The sequence below is a fragment of the Mauremys reevesii genome, linkage group 2 (genome assembly GCF_016161935.1).
Source record: "Mauremys reevesii isolate NIE-2019 linkage group 2, ASM1616193v1, whole genome shotgun sequence".
In the NCBI taxonomy this organism is placed as follows: domain Eukaryota; kingdom Metazoa; phylum Chordata; order Testudines; family Geoemydidae; genus Mauremys; species Mauremys reevesii.
The window spans coordinates 239,479,732-239,501,181 of record NC_052624.1 but is presented as its reverse complement, the minus strand read 5'-3'; the positions used below and the strand labels follow the sequence as shown (position 1 = coordinate 239,501,181).

The 21,450-nt window shown below is 41.0% G+C and overlaps 1 protein-coding gene across 2 annotated transcripts in view; it reads right to left on the bottom strand.

Annotated features, from left to right (window-relative positions):
* RALYL (RALY RNA binding protein like) overlaps positions 1-16,405 on the bottom strand; it is a 280,552-nt gene extending 264,147 nt beyond the window's left edge. For both annotated transcript variants that reach the window (XM_039527487.1, XM_039527488.1), the window contains exon 1: positions 16,147-16,405. In XM_039527487.1, the coding sequence (XP_039383421.1) occupies positions 16,147-16,402 (256 nt within the window). In that variant the 5' untranslated portion in view covers positions 16,403-16,405. The remainder of the gene's footprint in view (positions 1-16,146) is intronic.
* Positions 16,406-21,450: the final 5,045 nt, after the last annotated feature.

The following is a 21,450-nucleotide window of genomic DNA, read 5'->3' as shown; positions in this document are numbered from 1 at the left end:
ATGCAGACACTGCATAATGTATTGCTTTTTAATCACACAAGAAATACTCAGATCTATACAAAAATAAACACTACATGTGTTTCCCTGCCTCCATTTCTTCACTATTCAAAGGCATTCTTTGGGCTGGAGTCAGGTCCTTCAGACCTAATAAAATTTCAGTGTAAGAGTCACAGTTTAGTTTCATCATATATATTGTTTTAAATATCAGGAGAGCATTCAATAGATTGTTAGAACTTTAACATATTGTCAGTGTCATTTGTGTTGAGAAGCTCCAGAAAAGCACTTACTTCACAAATTTCAATAAAAATTTTGGATTTGTATGACAAATGGCATTTCAGATTTGAATAAACCATTTACCAAAATAAGAATAAGAATAAGAACAAAATTCACTCCTCCAGCTCGCATGTCTGCGAAACACCTAAGACCTGGTTCTGGTCTTACTCACACTGGTGTAAATCAAGAATAACTCCTCTGAAGGCAATGGGTTTACACTGGTTTAAGTGAAGTTAGAATCAGGCCCATCCAGTTTGGGTATATTCAAAATTTAAGTAGGTAAAATAAAACTCAAAATTTTGCACAATTTTAGATTTTTATACTCAATGAAATTCTGCTCCCTACCTCATTAGGGGATAGCATGAAAAAATATTTGGAGTTCGTTAATAATTTAAGGGTAAATTCTCCCCAATTTACACCCTGTGCAACCGTAATGAAGTCTATGGGGCTGATCAGGATGTAAGTCAGGGAAGAATTTGGCATTCAAATACTGTAAGCTCTGTTTAAAGAAGGAAACAATTCAAAGTAGTCAAGGAATAAACTGGCTACTTGGAATAGTACATGACATAAGTTTTCTCCAATCAAACTCTAACAATACATTCAGAATTGTCTAATATCACATTTCCATGGCATTTGATTTCCAGCACTCTTAAGAGAGAATAATAATCATGTCATTCACTGGGGCTACTACAGTACAACGTCAGAATAGTAAAGAGCTTAAGAAAATTCTGTAAAGCCCCTTCTGACACTGTGAATGAACCAGGGCAAGTGACACTGACAAATGCATTTCATCTTTAGTTAATGGGTTATCAAAATGCTGGAATACACAGCCCCACATTTTCAAAATAATGCATATGGTCCCTAACTGTGGTTCCAGTTAAAAATCAACAGGAGTCGCTCATCTAAAAATGCACAGAGTTCTTTAAAAATATCCCCTCCAAAGTCAGGCTTTTTAAAAAAAAGTACTCTGTTTTGATTACAAGAGTTTTAAACAATTTCTTCTGAGCAATTTTTCATATGTATATTTAGTCATACAGCGTATCCTCTTCCACTAGGATCTTCTTATCAAGTCTCATGCTTTTGCATCACAATGTAACCCTCAGCATTACATGTTCCAAGCCTGACTTCATACACTCTCTCAGTGCTAGCATTTAAGGTTGACTCCTCCCTATCTAGTCACTCACTCTGTCTCTCTGCTTGTGGCTTCTTCTCAGCCCTGATTCTTCATCTTTAGAGTTCCACAGAGTGGAATTTTCAGTCCCCTCCTCATTTAAACTTAGTTTATTACATAAAATATGATCTATCAAACAATGCCTCATCATCACTTTTCCTCCTCTGTGTTTTACCCACACAAATGAATGGCTTTATCTCAGCTTGGTTCAGTTGAATGTTTCCCTTGTGCACGAGGTGCATCTCTTAAAACAGTTGCTTCTCTACTTCTTTCCTCATCTTATACCCTCTGTTTGCCTCCAGTTGTGTGTGGGTTTTTTTTTTTTTAAAAAACACCTTTGGCATCATCTTCGGCCATGAATGTCTCTCCTCATTCTATACATACAAATCTGCTTATCAATATTTTCTGTATACATCATTGTGTTGATTCTACTTCTGAGGAATACCTCATCCATTCCCCCTTGATTGGACTATTGTAGCTTCCTTTTATACAACTTCCCCAGATCTCCAGATTCTTGCCTGCTCAGAATGCTGATGCTCATCTTTTGATAACATGACAAATCATTCCCACCTTCAAAAAATACCATTCTAGCAACTCATTCACTTTAGGACTCATTTATAAATTGCCCTTAGGTTTAAAACCAGGGCCCTAGAATCTTTGCCCAGCCTCATTTTCATATTCAGGCACAGGCAAATAAATGCATGTACTCTAGGCATGGAATTATTTGATGTGCACTTCTTGTCACTTTATTTGTACATTTAGCTAGCGCGGTGTGCTATCTATCTAGCTATGTGCCAACACAAACAGATGATTTTCATGTCCCCAGGAAGTATTTGAGTAAGTTGGGCATGTTCAGTTATTTGCTAATTAAAAGCTTTAAAAAGCTGCCCCATAATGGACTTTCACTTTAAGTGGGATCAGCATTTTTAATACTAAAGGAATTTTCAAACAATTTCTGAGATCATTAATAGGATGTGAAAGGTTAATCCCATCCCATTGCCTTGCATAGGTCTGGAATAGACCCTTTGATTATTGGCTTCATTTGTGGCTCTTTATCTCCAGTGCTATAAATTAGTTTCATGGGCTATTGGAACAGACTCCAGAAATAAGAAAGACAGAAAAAATATAGCACAAAACTCCATAAATGCTTTGAAAAGTCTCTTTAAATATACGTCAGAAGTTCAACCTCCCAGTACCTTTTCTCCTCAAACATAAGACCTGATTCTGCTCTCATACCTATTTTACATCAGTTTAATTCCATGGACATCAATGAATTGACTCCTGACTTAAACCAGTGTAAATGAGAGACGAATCAGGCCCACAGATTTTAAAACACCACATAAACTCCAAAAGAACCACATCATTCCTAATCCCTAAAAGGTGTGCAGGAGAGGGAAGAGGCTAAAGGCACAAAAAGCCCTCCACATTTGCACTCCTAAGGGTATGTCTACACTACAAGACTATTTCGAATCAACTTAAGTCGAATTTGTGGAATCGACCTTATGAAGTCGAATTTGTGTACCCACACTAAATACACTAATTCGACTGTGTGAGTCCACAGTAACGGGGCAAGCGTCGACTTTGGAAGCGGTGCACTGTGGGAAGCTATCCCACAGTTCCCGCACTCCCTGCTGCCCTTTGGAATTCTGGGATTTCCCCCCAATGCATACTGAGGGAAAAAATGTGTCGAGGGTGGTTTTGGGTAATTGTCATCATTGAACCGTCAATCACGCCCTCCCTCCCTCCTCGAAAGCGCCTGTGGGCAATCTGTTCGTGCACTTTTCTGCTCAGTGACAGCGCGGGCGCCACAGCACTGCGAGCATGGAGCCCGCTGCAGTTATGTCCGTTGTCAACTCCTCGCACCTTATCGTCCACCTCTTCCACAGTCAGCTGCTGAGAAATAGGGCTACTTTTCAATGGTGCTGTGAGCACTGGTGGACCATGGGGGACGTTTTACCAACAGCAACGTCGGGTGGTCAGGCAAAGTTCATGACGCGCGTGTTTTCAGGAACTCTGGTCTGTTTAGACGCCTGCAGGAAGGTAGTTTCTTCCCGGACCACAAAATAACTCTTGGGGATGTGCAGATGCCTATAGTGATCCTCGGGGACCCAGCCTACCCGCTAATGCCCTGCCTCGTGAAGCCCTATGCAGGCGCCTTGCACAGCGACAAGGAACTCTTCAAGTACCAGCGAGCAGCGAGCAGCGTGACCTGTGACTGTTCAGTTTCTTTACAGAGAAGCTGAACCTGCCCCTGTTTCTTTACCAAGTTACTGTTGACTAGCATCTGCAGTTACATACCCCGTCCACCCCGCTTCCCCCACTTCCAACACACATTTAAAAATAAAATACATGTTCCACTGTAACTTTACAAAGGTTTCTTTATTGATGACTTTGCATTAAAGGGTTGAAACTGGGACGCAGACTGTGCTGAGTAGGGTGTGCGGTGATGTAAAGACCGCCTCTAAACTCGAGGAATGACAGGCTCCTGCTCCCAGAGCGGTCTGCAGTGCCGGACTGGTTGTTTCAACGGAGCCTGCCATCCCTCCTTTTTGGGACTCTGTGTGCGGGGGCTATGTGGCCTTGTGGCGGGGGAGGACGGATACAGATTCCTCTGCTGCGTGGCTCTGTGGTCCAGGACAGGGACCATTGCATGAGATCTGTAACCCCCCTCCCCCGCTACAAAGTCACGTACCCCTCCACCCACACAGAACCTGCAAACCACCTCCCATACCGACTAGGGTGCCTACTGACTGCACTGTGTGTGTGACCTGCTGCTGATCCTGCCCCCTCTCTGTACCCTGCTAAAGGTGACTGTCCTATGCAATACCCTAGTCGAAGCTGTGTGATGGGAGAAAGGGAGTGAATTCCTTGCAAAGATACATTTTTGCGAACAATGAACACAGTCTAGTCTGTGTCTGTGAACAACACCATGCACAGCACCTATCTCGTCCGCATTCCTGCAGCAGGCAATCCTGAAAGCATAAACTCTGCCCCTGTTCTACTCCATTGCAGTGTCCCTGACCCTTGCACTTCTGGGTTGAGATCCCAGTGCCTGATGGTGCAAATTTCATTGTAGCGGGTGGTTCTGGGTAAATGTAGTCAGTCATTCCTTCCTCAGGGAAAGCAACGCCAGACAATCATTTCGAGCCCGTTTTCCCTGGATTGCCCTGGCATACGCCATAGCGTGGCAACCATGGAGCATGTTTTGCCTTTTGTCACTGTCACCGTATGTGTACTAGATGCCGCAGACAGAGGCGATTCAGCAGCGCTACATAGCAGCATTCATTTGCTTTTGCATGACAGCAGAGATGGTTATCAGCCATACTGTACCATCTACCATGCCATTGTAAATTGGCAAGGTGATGATGGTTACCAGTCGTATTGCATTATACCTTCTGCTGCTGTCATAGGTGCCCCTGGCCGAGATCAGCCGGGGGCGCAAAAGACAAAACTGGGAATGACTCCCCGAATCAATCCCTCCTTTATGGTCTCTAAAAATAGAATAATTCCTGCATAGAATATGGGGCTAGTGTAGTAGAGATCCAGTGTTTCAGAGAACCAGAGAGCACAGCTGCTCCGTGTCAGATTATTCAGGAATGATGAGCTGCATGGCATTCACAGGGGGTGCTCCTGCAACAACCCCACCTGTTGCTTCCCTCCTCCCCCAGCCTTCCCGGGCTACCGTTGCAGTGTCCCCTGATTTGTGTGCTGAAGTAATACAGAATGCAGGAATAAGAAACAGTGACTTGTTACTGAAATGAAATAAGGGGAAGGCAGCCTCCAGCTGCTATGATTGTCCAGACAGGACATTAAGCAGTGTGTGGGAGAGGAAAACAGCATCCTGCTGCTATGACAGTCCAGGCAGTACAGAATCTTTTCTTTACACATGAAGGGCGGGGGCTGATGGAGCTCAGCCCCCTGTTGCTATGATGAAGATGGTTAGCAGGCCGTCTACTTATGGGCTGATGACGAGGACGGGTACCAGTCGTATTGCACTACACCATCTACAGCAAGGCTGATGATGATGACGACGGATATCAGTCTTACTGCACCATCAGCCACCCATGAGGCGGGGGCGTGGGGGAGAGGATGCTACAGTACAGTGCCACAGCATTGCGTCTACCAGCAGCATTCAGTACACATAGGGTGACATTTAAAGGAGTCAAGAGACGATTTTTTTTCCTTTTCCTTCTGGGGGTGGGGGAGGGGGGTACATTGACGAGCTATGCCCTGAACTGCCACGGACAATGTGTTTGACCTTACAGGTATTGGGAGATCAGCCAAGAATGCAAATGCTTTTCAGAGACTGCAGGAACTGTGGGATACCTTGCGTCCTCAGTCCCCACTCCCTCCATGAGCGTCCATTTGATTTTTTGGCTTTCTGTTACGCTTGTCACGCAGCAGCGTGCTGAGTCTCTGCTACGCCGTCTGTCCGGAGATTTTTTAAAAATACTTTGGACCAGGCGTAACATTACAGTAATTCCCCTAATTAGATGCAGGAGCCTCCGAGTGAGATCACCCTGAGGACGGTCACTGAAGGAGATAGAGAGCACATGCTGCGTGAAAGCCAGCACAAACCAGGGCCTTATGCAGCCGTGCTCGGGGAGGCAATGCTCCCTGAGTATCTCATGAAAGCCTGGCGCGGAAAAGTGTGCTACCACGGAGCACCCAATAAGGCAGCTCTCCCCAGGAACCTCCTGTGGAGGCTTTTCGATTACCTCCAGGAGAGCTTCGTGGAGATCTCCCAGGAGGATTTCTGTTTTATCCCCATATATATAGAGACCTCCTTTTCACATACTTCAGATTCCTGTTATATTAAGAATAAAAGTTTACATGTTTAAAGCACTTACTGACTGCTCCTTCTCCTGATTCAGGGTCCGGGTTAATGGGCGGGGAAGGTTGGTAGGGGATCTCCGTGACGGTGATGAAGAGATCCTGGCTGTCGGGGAAACCAGCGTTGTAAGCGCTGTCACCTGCCTCATCCTCCACAAACCCTTCCTCATCTTCCCCGTCCGTGAACATCGCCGAGGAACTGTCCGTCGACACTGTCCTATCGTCAGAGTCCACGGTCACTGGTGGGGCAGTGGTGGCAGGCTCCGTAGCATCCGTTTGCCGCTTTGATTTTTTGGTAGCCTTGTCTGGGGTCCTTGATTTTCACGCGGCGCTGCGTTGCATCCCGCCTGTATCCTCTGTCTCTCATGGCTTTGGAGACCTTCTCGTAGGTCTTTGCATTCCGTTTTTTGGAGCACAGCTCCGAAAGCACAGACTCCTCGCCCCACACACCGATCAGATCCAAGACTTCCCGGTCAGTCTATGCTGGGTCCCTCTTTCTATTCAGAGATTACATGAACTCCTCTGCTGGAGAGCTCTGCATTGCTGCCGGTGCTGCTGAGCTCGCCCCGATGTCCAACCACGAAATGAGATTCAAACTGTCCAGACAGGAAAAGGAATTCAAATTTTCCCGGGGCTTTTCCTGTGTGGCTGGTCAGAACATCGAAGCTTGGACTGCTGTCCAGAGCGTCAACAGAGTGGTGCACTGTGGGATAGCTCCCGGAGCTACTAAGTTCGATTTGCATCCACACCTAGCCTAATTCGACATAGACATGTTGAATTTAGCGCTACTCCCCTCGTCGGGGAGGAGTACAGAATTCGAACTAAAGAGCCCTCTATGTCGAATTAAATGGCTTCCTGGTGTGGACGGGTGCACGGTTAATTTGAATTAACGCTGCTAAATTCGAATTAAAGTCCTAGTGTAGACCAGGCCTAAGACAATCACAGTCCTTGCTATATTCTTGCTAAATATGTTTCCAAGTCTCAACCTAATAAATTATTGTAGTCCATCACAATCTCAATGAGCTGTCTTTACTATGTTGATTTTATGGGCCAGATCTTCAACTGGTGTAAACTAATGTGTCCAAGTTATTCTTAAAGATTTTGCCAGGAGGGGGACTTCCATTACAGCTGAATCCATTCTGATCTCCCTATTTCCTATTAAAAGACAGGTTGAATTCCCAAAACAGAAAACCCATAACCCTTGTTTTATGCAGAAAATACACCAAAATTGTACATTTTTCATTTCAGAGAAACTTTCACTTTCCATAAATATTTTTCCCCAAACCAGATTGCAATCCCTTCAGCCAAGAGTTACTGTTCTTGGAATATAATGGGTCTGCTTCCTTCAGTCCAATTCCTCACTTGCTAAGCTTTATGATCAGGAAAAGTAACATTCCATTTCATACAACTTGAGTGTGAAGAACATTTTTTTCTTCTATATTTTGAGTGCCAAAAGTGCTGCTCCTTGAAACACAGAACAGACCTCTTGACTGAAATTTAAGGCAAGACAACTGAGCCTTTAAAAAATATGAACAAATAAAATTGCCTCTGTCTATTGAATTCTAAGGCCTGGAAAGCTCCAGCATTATAGCCTCTGATGGCATTCTCCTCTCAACAAGTTCTGCCTATTACCTCACACATATTCACCCCTGTTGGTGGGAGAACCTTTGATGCTACAGCTGCCACCAGTTTCCCTCCACCTCATTAACTCTCCACCATTCACTTTTTCAAAATTTACATTACTTCCTCTTCAAAAAAGCCTTTCTATGAAAGAATGATGTGTCAGTTCATGGGGTGTCAGCTCACAACACTGACATCACACCCACTTCTTCCCTCAAATCCTGCCAACCAGAAAAAAAAAGGGGGCAGGAAAATAAACCCTAAAATTAAGGTTCAATTTTTAAAAAAAATAGCACCCTACTCCAAACAGAATGTTGTCCTAAAAGAGGACAAAGTTCTAGAGACTCCATGAAGTCCACTAAGGACTTTGCTATTGATTTTACATGGAAGGCACTCAGCTACTATGGTGATGGCAGCCATATAAAACACACGAGATTTAAAAACAAAGACAAACCAAGAACCATTTCTAGAGATATATCTTCATCCTTCCCTATACCTTTTAATTTCTCTTCTGCTCTGGTGTTATTTAACTCTTTAAACTATTAAATAATTACAGTGTTTTGAGATGCAATTTGTATGAAATTTGCAGTTGTATTGGATACTCTCCCTTCAGTGGATAAAGGCCATCAAATAGAAAACCCACCTGGAGCTGGCTAGAACGTAGTAAAGTAAATCCTGTTTATGTTTTTCTTTTTAAAAAGATCATGTGGTTTTCCAAGTTTCTGTATTAGTATTTTGAGAGAGAGAGAAAGAGAGAGAGAGAATGCATACTGTATCAAATAAAGTTTCTGTAGGCCAGTTGCTAGGTAACTGCTAATACTAGCAACAACAAAAAATTGGGCTTGATTCAGGAAATTTTCAACAAAGTAGCTAGCCACACAATAAGTCAATATCCTTGACGTCTCACAGTTCTCGTGGTTTATGTGGTTTATGCAGCAAGCTGTGAATAATTCTCTTGGTTCAGGCCCTTAAGCATTGGTAGTTTTACTTAGCAGTTGAGCTCTGCTGATGCTGACCAGCAGCTTTAAAAAGCTGTTTGGCTGGGGGAAGTGGGTGATATTCAGCAATCTCTCCCCCCCCCCACACACACACACCCAAAATCGAGGCAGGAATCTGTGCTGGAATATGTGGAAATTAAAATGGTTTATTAATATGCCTCATTAAAATATATATTGAAATTCTAAAATGTTCCCAGATATTCATCAGACACAAGCAATCTCTGAGGTTTCACTGAGGCTGTCACTCTCCATAGTTTAGATTGATTTTATCATGGGTCAAAAAAAAAAAAAAAAAGGCTTCACTGACTTAAACTGAACCGAAATGTGAGAAAATATCTCCTAGTTAATGCCTTCCTCACAAATTACTGCCAGTGTTTATAACATGATCATACAGATTTCCTAATTTAGGGCCCAATCTTGTACACCTGCAAAACTATTATTGAATTAGATGGGTAAGAGTAGCAGAATCAGGATCACAGTAGGGTCATACACTGAATATGATAGTGCACATGCAAACTGCTTCACTGACATGCTATCTGTTTCAGAACTGAGGCCAAAAGTAGGACATTAATTGACCAGTAATTCACTTCTGGATTTCATTTCTGAATCTACCACTGAGCTAAATGCCTTTCTGATAAAAAAAATAATAAAATAAAATAATAATAATAAAAAAAGTGTTTTCCATTGCATTACTTACTTGTAAGTTTCTAAGGGCGTGCAACCCATTTTGCATAAAGGAGAGTTAATGTCTCTGTTGCAGAAGTGGAGAAGTAACTTTTATAAACACTTGTGACATTACTAATGTTGTCTAGGACACACAGGCAGCAGTAGATAATTGATTCACTTGCTCTATGAGCATGGTTAAGAGTTTCTCACTATTGTGAGGCATTAAAAAACACAAGATACCAAAGATCTATTTTGAGCAGAGACACAAGAAGAGAATGGATAAACAGTTCTATTGTCACATCAATTCAATTTACAACAAAGGTGTATGTCAAAGGCTCTCTAAAGGTACTCTTTATTATCTGCTCGACTCTTTGGATGTTTTCTACTGCGTTGCCATGATTTAGAAAGCCCCTGAAGGGCTTCTGTACTTCTGAAGAGGGTGTGCAATAGAGTATGTTGTCCAAAATAATTATCTGTAACCACCACCTTACCTGAGGCTATATGTCAGTCTGTGCTCACTAGGTACTCAGAAACCGCATCTAATTTGGACCTAAAGGCAGATGCACGTGAATAATACTTACAGAACCGAAGCCATAATGGAACTAATTTATTAGTTAAAGAGGAAATCAATCAAAGAAGCTGTAGCTCTTACTCTTAACAAATATAAGCTTTTCGTAACATACATCTTAGCAATTTTTTTGTTGTAGCATCCAGTAACGAATGTTCACAAAGACATTTGAAAAACATTATTTTAGTCATATATAAGCTTAGAAATTATTAGAAATTTATTGGGAAATGTTGGTAAACATTGATTTCACTGTACACACACAAACCAACAAAATATATATTTCCAGCAATAATGAAAATGTACAGATAGGCAAAGAAAGAAAAATGCTGCTTGTGAACTTAAGGAGTCCAAATGCAGTGATTTCGATTTTTGAATATGGCTTGTTTACAAATGGACTAATGAATTAATAGTAAAAACAGGTGGGATTTGTTGACTGAAGGATATTTACTTTGTATATTTTGACGTGATGTTAAAAATGTGTGTTAACAGCTTCTTAAGCTTTTTGAGTCTCCACTTTGACTGTCATTACATAATTGTCTGGAACCCCCTCCCCCATTTTCTGCCACTGTGAAAATTTAAATCAATAAAAAGCTTGAAGATTAATATAGATATTATCTGTAAAGACTATAAAATCTGAACTCTGCCAAGCCCAGTCATGTATGTAACATTTTTTCTCTCCATATCAATAAGGAGGTGTTCTCTGAGTCTGATCCTGTAAATCAGAAGTAACTACTGGCAGAGTTACATCAGTGTAGGAATAATGCGATGCAGTGAAAAATCAGACCTTATAATCCAAACCTCCTTCCACCACCCCCAAAATACACTATGATGTAGGAACTGCCATGATAACTCTACCTGCCTTAAAAATGAAATTTACCCTCCACACACCCCATTTAAGGCCTGATTGTGGGGCTGAAGTGGCCTTTACATGAGGTAGCAAGCTTTGCACTGGCCCTCTGCACTGGGATGAATATACAGTTCTGTCACATGGCAAAAACAAAAAAAAAGAAAAAAATAACAAATTTAATACTGTACTTGTAGTGTGGGTGATTCTGCCCACCATTCAACTCAAAGTAATTTTAACTATATGCAGTTTTCGCTTTACGCGCTAACCATGGAACGGAATCCCCGCGTAAGATGAGAGTTGCCTGTATCACCAGTTAAAAGACAGAGGAACAGATTGCCTCTGCCCTTGCATGGGTGTGCAAGTGTCAGAGAAAGAAGTAAGGAAAGAATTGGAATCAGCACACAGCTGTGGCCCATATGACATCCTCAGGTAGTATTGGATGCAGCCCACATAACACATATGTGACCCATAATGGTAAATAGGTTGAGAACCACTGCTCTAGCACATGAGGAGAGCTCACATGTCAGGGCAGTGTGCTCCTCACTCTTGAGCCCACCAGCTCTGTGGGATGGCATGGAGGAGGGCCAGGTACATGCTCCAACTCCTTCACATTCCCTGTGGAGCAAATGGAGGAGTTCCTGTGCTATCCCATGTGCAATTTTTATCAGTGACCTGGAACAAATCATAAATTCATCATTGATGAAGTCTGCAGATGACACAAACATTGGGGCAGTGATAAAGAACGAAATGGACAGGTCACTGATTTAGAGTGATGTGGCTTGCTTGGTAAAATGGGTACGAGCAAACAATGTTTTAATTTGTGTTTTAATATGTCTAACTGTAAATGTATATAGCTAAAAAGAAAGCCATACTTGTAGGATGGGGGGCTAACCTGGGAAGCAGAGACTCTGAAAAAGATTTTGTGGTTATGGTGGATAATCAGCTGACCATGAGTTCCAAATATGATGCTGTGGCCAAAATTGCTACTGCGATCCTGGGATGCATAAATAGGAGAATCTTGAGTAGGAGCAGAGAGGTTTTGTATTTGGCACTGGTGTGACTACTACTGGAATACTCTGATCAGTTCTGGTACCCACAATTCAAGAAGAATATTGATAAATGAGAGACGGTTCAGAAAAAAGCCACAAGAACGATTAGAAAACCTGCCTTATAGTAACAGACTCAAGGAGCTCAATCTTCTTAGCTTAACAAAAGAAGGCTACGGAGTGACTTGACTGCAGTCTATAAGGATCTACATGGGGAACAAATATTTAATAACAGGTCTTCAATCTAGCAGAGAAAGGTATAATATGATCCAGTGGCTAGAAATTGAAGCTACACAAATTCAGATTGGAAATAAGTTGTATCTTTTTTGACAGTGAGAGTAATTAACCATTGGAACAATTTACCAAGAGTTATGGTGGATTCTCCATCACTGGCAATTTTAAAATTGAGATGGGATGTTTTTCTATAAAATATGATCTAGGAATTTATACTGGGGAACTTCTATGGCCTGTGTTATATAGGTAGCCAGACTAGATGGCCACAATGATCCCTTCTGGCCTTGGAATCTATAAATCAATTAATCCTTTTTCTTCCCATCTTATCCACCTTGGCTTTTGATAACATCTTCCTTTTTCTCCTGCCACCCTTCTGGATGCTTATATAGCATCTCCTTGACTGTATCCTCCGCCTCTGAATTTGAATCCTATGCTTCTTCCTGTAAAGATTTCTGGGTAGTATGTGTTTCTTTCCACCCTTTTAGTAATTTCATTTAGACCACTATCTCTAATCTTGATTATTGTAACCCCCTCTTTGCCACCAATTTTGCTCCCTCCAGTCAATGAAAAATATTGTCCCCCCCAAATTATCTTCCTCTCCATCAACCTCACCACATCACCTTCTCTTTGAATCCCTCCATTGATTCCACCTTCTCTATCATATCAAATTTAAGCTTCATGTGATGGCCTAGAAAACCCTACATATCTTTTCCCTACTCAACTTAGCCAAACGCATATCTTACATTCCCACCCTGTTCCTGTCCCCTCCACTACACCAATGATGTCAGCCTTGTTGCTCTGCTTATCAACTTGTCCCATAAACATTTCCACGCCATCTTGCATGTTGAGGAACTTGATTAAATGATTGGGTTTCCTGCTATTGTAGGAAGCGGAGGCAATGGCTCAGAAGGTCCTTTCCACTCCTATAACCTATGGCACCTCCTATTCATGGAATGTCCTTCCTGACATGGTCCTCAAGGCTACTACTGTCTCCATATTCAAATGGCTCCAAGAGACCCACTTCTACTGACACATACAAGAAATTAACTGTCAAATTATGGTAGATTGTGATGATTGAAATTATCTACAATCTAAAAAACCCATCATGCTATTCATACATTTTATTATATAGAAGGAGTTTGACCAATTTATTTTTCCTACATCCCTTTCACCTGCCCTTTGTCCATCTTCCAGACTGTGTGCTCTTCAGGACAGGAAATTTACCTTCTCATGAGAGAGTGCCCGGCACATAAGGGACATTACCAGAAACAGACAAAAAACAGAAGCAGCAATGATGGCAGTGATATTGGACCACTGACTTAGGTACCATTTTAAAAAAAATCTCTGTGTATGGGTAGATAGGTAAGGAGCTGCATGCAGTGTACTTACTACACAAATATTACAGATTCAAGATCCAGGCTCTAACGCTGCCACCCCACTGTAGCCCAAAGAGGTTTTGTTGCTAAGCACCTATGGCAACAAACTTCTGCTCACTACAAGCCCATGGCTTTTTGTCATGCTTTATTTACATACAACCATCTGATTCTCTTTCTTCTCTGCTTTTCTCTCATCTTTTTCATATAAAATAAACAAAAAAGTCAAATTGGATTTTAGATCAGCTGTTTCCCCTACTTCTTTTGGAGACTACGTATATCAATCATACAGTATAAAGTTGCTGCAAACCAGTTGATCTATACAATAGCTGCCACTAATCACATCATAAAAGGTCAGTTCTACAAATATTCAGCAAAGTAGCTGCCAAAGGCTTAAGAAATTTGTGATGAATTAGTCATCCTGCCAACTAACCATTCTCCAGAGTATTTTACAACTCCTTCAAGTTTATGTGTTGCAGCAGGCTATAGGTAATTTCTGCTGAATCAGGCCATTGGTGGTTTCATTTACTTGGTTGTTATTTAATTGTCACTCTTTTAAAGTAGTTTATAGCTTTTAAAATGTCTTTCAAGTGCTAAGAAAAATGTCTTATGTTTTGTGTCAACAGCTAAGAAGCACTGAGATTTCAAACCAAATTAGCAGGAATGCACAAAGGTTATATGTAGACTACTAAAAGTAGGCAAAGTTAAGTGAAAGTTAGCCAGTAATCACTGTAGCTAGCCTTGACATTTTTCCTAGCCTAGATACACTCACTATGGATTCAGCAAAACTACTATGAAGTTCTAATTAAAGCTCTCCAGATCCAGCCAAATATCCTGTAATATTTTCCAGTTTTCCCAAACTTCTCACAAACTGCATGGCGGAGTGCTCCCAGTGATTTTTATTGAGAGGCATTTTGCCTAAAGCAGTTAACTTTGATGGATGGAGAACAGCTTCCATGAGAAATATCAAGACTCTATATAAGAATGTGTAAAAACACAAGCAAATAAAAATCCATTTCTGTTTAGATTCAGTTCAAAGGAGCCAAATTCTTTATTTTTTTCCCAGATAAGCAAATGCAGTACTGACTGATATTAAGTGGAACTGTGCACCTCTGCATGATGGAACAACTTTAGCCTAAATTTTCAATATAGCATCTCTGTAGACACGTGACTTGGCACCATTTAAACAATTAATGTAGTTCGTCCTCTTGCTTCTGCTATCTAAGATCTGATACGCTACTGAAGTATGAACTGGGCACAGCTTTAGAATCAATCTGATAAATGCAGTTTCTATGCATGTGCTAAGACTTAGTTGTGAAAGTCAAATATTAAAACCATTTGTTGATATTTAACAGTCCAAAATCTATCCTGTGTGGCTATTGCCAGCATAGAAGCAGCAAATATACACAGATGGCATGATTCTGGTCCTGGGGTTCAGTGCAGCATATTTCCAACCTGGTTCCTGGAAAAAAAGGAAGACCTTCCACAGGTATAATGCACAGGTGGGGCTCCTGGCAATTTCAAGAGGCATCACCATGTGAAAAGTTGGGAGGGACAGCTGGGGAAAAGCTGCTCTGTACAGCATGCTTCCCTAGGAAGTCTCAACTTCTTTCATGCAGCATTAAGTTCTGACCTGTGAAAGCTATTGTTTTGAGGCTTGGCTGCAGAAAAGGAGTTTTAATAATTGGAGATATACCTGTCTCCTAGAACTGGAAGGGACCTTGAAAGGCCACTGAGTCCAGCCGCCTGCCTTCACTAGCAGGACCAAGTACTGATTTTTGCCCCAGATCCCTAAGTGCCCTGCCCCCCCCTTAAGGATTGAACTCACAACCTTGGGTTTAGCACGCTAATACTCAAACCACTGAGCTATCCCCCCCTCTCTTATCTAATGATGTGGCAGGTGAGAGTGAGCTGGAAATCATTTCAAAAGGACCTTATGGAGGAATTGGTTGTCCAGGCAGATATATTGGATCTGCTGGATTGGGGACAGGATATCCCACTGAACCACTTGTATATCTGATTATTAGCTCACACACTGTGTCCCCTACACACATATTGTTCTGCAAATTATAATACTGTATAATGTGTTATATTTACGAACTAGGGCCTGATCCTGCAAACACGTGTAATTTTGTTTGCATGCATAATCCTACTGACTTCAACAGGATGACTGTGTGTCAAGTTAAGCATGTTCATAACAGTTGGTAAGAATGGGGCCTTTTTCATTATTTACTTGTTAACTGAGATATAATGACTACAGATATTCAGAAAAAAAGTATTTAACCACACAGTACTTAATAGCATCCAACAGCATTCTTATTAAACCTAGCTGATATTTAAAAAACACTTTCCCCAGTTCAGTTTCCTAGAGCTATGACAGAAACAAACAAAGAAACAAATAAAACACAACCAAAACCAGCATTCAGCACTGAAGATAGTTAATAAACAGGGGAAACAGAAGAGAAATTAATACAACCAACCAATTTCTCCCATTAAAAATAGCCTATAAACACTTACCAAGTGGTTGTCCTGCAATGATCCTGGCATTCTCTCCTGCCACCGCAGCCCTCGCATGCCTCTCACTCATATACTGTACAAATGCATAGCCTTTGTGCACTGAGCAGCCAACTATTTTTCCGTACTTTGCAAAGATTGCCTCTATGTCACCTTTTTTGACAATGGCTGTGTTCAGATTGCCAATGAAGACTCTGGAGTTGATTGACTTGGGGTCATTCTTATTGGTAACATTGCTAGTCTGTGTTTTGCCGGTCATGGCTGGGTCACTTAGCTTTAACCCTTAAACAAAGAAGAGAAAGAAAACACAGTTACCACTGGCTTCAGCGAGTTTTTCAGTGATAATAACTCACTTAGGCTAAATCAAAATTCATCAGTGTTCTATTTTCTAAAAATGATTAGCAATAAAACTGGCACTGTGAGTTTTTAAATATTATCAAGAAGTCAATTTTAAATCTTTCATTTTTATGGATTTAAATATAACCATAAATCTGGTAATCTAATGCTCTGATGTTCATCAGTGGAGCTCTACTGTAATCGCATGTGGATTTGGGCTTTGAAATTCAGCACTGACTTGCTAAATACCTAGCTATCTAGAGCTGCAAAGAAAGAGAATGAACCATTATCTTGTCTTAATGAAATGAACATTCCAGGCTAGGTGGAGAACAAACTCTAACAATTAAAGACTTCCCTGCCTTTGTTTTGTAAGTGTCAGCCATTGACCATTAAATATCCCATTGAATACCATTGACCATTGTGAGGCGCACAGAGCAGGCTATGTGCAGTTCATACAGTTTCTTACCATAATCGATATGTTTTATTAGAAATAGAACAATTTTCTAATGCAGAGAAAGTACAAATGGCTAATTCACCTAGAATGACAAAGTATGAAAACAGACCATCTTTATGGAATAAAAACAGTGTATTTTTTTCTGAAGCGGCAATGAACTAAATTCAGCCTTGGTGTAATGTTGCTAGAGTTACACTAGGAAATTATTTGGCTTCAGATTGTAGCTTTATGCCCTTATTTTTACAAATCACCTAGCTTGGTGGGGCAGTGTCAATATATTGCATGCTTGGTCCCATCAAAACAGCAGCTGTGATTTCCTGTGCTCATGCAGCCCCATGCTTAAAAATAAGATCCACCTAACTTTGATAATATTTCATAACCAAGAGGCTAATAAGTATGATATGCAAATCATACATGCCTGAAGCTTCCTTTCCTTGCATTTACACCTGCTATCACTTAAGTGGAGGTAGAAAGAGTATTCCATATGGCTGCTGGAATTTCTCCAGCTATACTAAGCAATACAGGGTCAAAAGCATCCATATACATTAAACACCAATTTTAATAAATATGAGGTCATTCATATAGTAATTAAGTCATACCATCTCTTACAACTACTTTGTTATTGCTCTGTTTTAATTTAGTCATATTTTAGTTCAGATCATATCACAATAGCAGCTCAAGCAAGGCATAATGTGAGAAGGTACTCCAGCTAAAAACTGCTTGCAGTTAAAGCACTGTTCGTTTCTCAAGATTAAAAGGAATACTGACCTCCATTCTGGCAGGGGCGGCTCTAGCCATTTTGCCGCCCCAAGCACGGCGGCATGCCACGGGGGGCGATCTGCCGGTCGCCAGTCCCGCGGCTCCGGTGGACCTCCCACAGCCGTGCCTGCGGATGCTCCACCGAAGTCGCGGGACCAGTGGACCCTCCGCAGGAACGCCTGCGGGAGGTCCACCGGAGCCGCCTGCCGCCCTCCTGGCGAATGTCAGAGCGCCCCCCTGCATTCTGGACAGGGCCGGCTCTACAGTTTTCGCTGCCCCAGGCAGCGCATCGAATTCCCGCCATGGGCGGCGGGGGTAGTCCGTGTGCCCTTAGGGCGGCACGCGCGTTTCCGCGGCGGCGGTCATTCGGCAGCAGCTTCTATGTTTAGCTGAAGCCGCCCCGGACAGCTAAACATAGAAGCTGCTGCTGAACTGCCGCCACCGTGGAAACACGCGAGCCCCCCTAAAGGCACACGGACTCCCCCTGCTGTCCGGGGCGGTAATTCGGCGCACTGCTGGGGACAAAACAACAGGGACTGCCGCCCCTTGAAGATTGCCGCCCCAAGCACCAGCTTGGAATGCTGGTGCCTGGAGCCGGCCCTGATTCTGGACTTCTAAAGACTGACAGTAACTAGCACAAGTATAATTTTTTTAAATCAATAGCTACCATATTAAGTTAGAGCTAGAAGAAAGGAAACCATTGTTATTGAACTCAGTACAATTCCTAGGGCACAAAAACATCCTCATAAAAAGAACCATTACCATGACTAGCACAATTTTTGGCACTCTTAGCAGGAACTGATTCAGTCCCATTCACCAGATGTTGTCTTAAAGATTCTAAGGCCAGAAGGGACCATTGGGATTATCTAGTCTGGCATCTTGCATTGCAAATGCCATAGAATTCCCCACCCCCTCCCAAAAAATCTCTAGAGCATATATTTTAGAAGAACATCCAATCTTGATTTTAAAATTGCCAGTCATGGAGAATCCACCACAACCCTTGGTAAATTGTTCCAAAGGTTAATTACCTTCATGGTGTGATCATGCTTGAGGCACGCTAGCAAGTACTTGATTTATCAAAAGAACACACACATACAATACAGACAATCAGTCAGGCAACTTTCACCAGCAATAAACATACTTAATAATACAACATTCAAAGAATTTATAATTAGACAAAAGCCTATTATTTATTATAACCACATCAATTCCAAATGGATCCTTGCCTGAAGACATAAACAGAACACACAACTTTCAGCCTACAAAAGCCAATGAAGTAGCCTTAACCAAAGAAGCCTTCGCTTCATTGTATGGCAAGATTAGCATCAAAGTAGCCACCCTTCCCTCCACACTGCAGCATCCAAACCCAGCAATTCAAGTTGGAGTGGTGGTGTGGAATGGTGGCTAGGTAGGATCAGCTAAGAGATCTGTGATAACCCCAGTAAGTTTGCAGTAACTAACTACAATGATTTTGGTAAAGCCACTTGGAGACAGTATGGCCCAGTAGATAGGGTAATGGCCTGCCTCCTCTCCTAACTTACTTACTGTATGAACTTGGATAGTCACTTCATCTCTCTGTGACTCAGGTTTTCCTTTCATACTTTGTCTGTTTAGACTATAAGTTTTTCAGAGCAGGACCTGTTTCTCATTATGTTTATACAGCATCTAGCACAACGGTGTATGATCTGGGTTGAGGTCTCTGGGAACTTCCAGTATGTAAATACATAATAAACTGACAGTAAAAAGGATAAAAATTAAAAAGAAAACAGAAGTTATATTATGGCTATAGCCATTAAGAATATATTATGTTCTAACTCCCCCCTGTTGTTTTGCCATTTGACGTGGGAGTTTTGGAGCATTCATTTGTTATCGGAGAAAAAAAAATCCGTTTTCATTTTACACCCAATTTTGCTCTGCAATAGTTTAAATGGAGTTTGAATAGGACATTGTATCTTTCTGTCCTGTAACCAGAATTTGCATTGCAAAGTACACGGTTTTGTGTCAAAAAGAAAAGTGTTTGTCTGGTGGGTTCTCTCACATTCAAACAAACATTCAGTAAAATGTGTTACTGAAATTCAAAGAGTAAGAATAATATTAACATTTGTGTAATTGAGATTGGATTGCCTTGTTGGGCTATATATAATAAAACTGTGCATATTTCACAAAATCAAAGACAGATAAGATTCTCCATTACAATGATAAAGAACTTACAGTAAGTTTTGCATTCTACTAACAATATCCATTTGTGAAAACTGAATTGTACTCAGCACATCTGTATTCTTATCTATAGAATTGCAAATATGATCTGCCTAAGTTTTGACACTGACAGAAAAAGAAAACCATTTACTTTTTGCAATTATTGCAGAACCGAAGATAGTATTTGAATTGATCTAATTTCCTTGAAGCCTTTAATAAGATATAACTCAATCATCTTGTTAATTTCTTACCATATCAGCTTTACAAATATCCACTGTGCATACCAGCTGTGGTCATAAATATGTCTGGCATATAAGAGATATATATTCAAAAAGACTATTTCACAATAAGTACACAACTTTTTATGAAATGTATTGATTTGTTTTGTTATGTTGAAACTGACTCAGAATTTCACCAGTAATAATAAACCCCTAAACTATCTTACTTGACTTAAGAACTAAAATCATTCCTCACCATGCAAATTACTAATGCTTTGGTATACTGAAATCACAACCATCTCTAATTTAGTAGTTTTCAACCTCGCTTCTAAAAGAGTACTATAATTTTATTTTTATGTAGATATGAATGCAATCTCCTTTGTTTTATCTTCTGTTCTCTCTTTAGTAACTGTAATACCATATTTTTTAAAAAAGCTCTGCCTTGTTATTCATAGGGTAGTATAAATGCACACAACTTTCTGACTTTATAGAAATGTTCTGTCACCTATTATTCAGTTGAATGGCAATTCAGAACAGTATGACAAAGTTTCTAATGTATAGATCCCCTAGGGAATTCAAGTTCACGTCTTCTGGATTTTGGCACCTGAACTTTCATAACAGCTTTCTTTGTATATAAAAAAGAAACATGAATGTAGTACTTTGAAAGACATTTGATTTATAGGACTGAAACTGAGGTTCTCTACATGTGCACTGCACAAACGGTAGCAGCGCATGAATCTGCACATCTTATTAACATGCCTCGGTGTTTCTTAAAGGGCCACCTTCAATTTCTGTGTAGTAATATTTTATTTTGGTGATAAGCAATCAGCAAACTAAACTTAAATGCTATTTATTGACTGTTTAGATTTGGTGCATGGATGTCACATCACCAAAAAGACCCAGTCAGCCAATTAGAATACATATTTTGTCAACTGGGGCCAAAGTTATCTTTGGTTTAACTCCATGGAAATAGGTTTCAGAGTAGCAGCCGTGTTAGTCTGTATCCGCAAAAAGAACAGGAGTATAAATATCTCCTGTCTGTGTGTTCCATTCTATGCATCCAAAGAAGTGAGCTGTAGCTCACGAAAGCTCATGCTGAAATAAATTTGTTAGTCTCTAAGGTGCCACAAGTACTCCTGTTCTTTCCATGGAAATAATCATTTTGACTTTGCTGGAGTTACACCTTGGATAAATATGGCCTTTCCTGGCAACAGCTACAATCTACGTATAGTGTTAAGTTTGAAAGATAGTGGTAGCAGTTCATTTTAGCTTTGTCATGGTGTAATTGCTGTCTGCCGTAAAAGAGTGAGTGGGGCTCTGCCAGATCAGCTTTTAAAGTTCTAC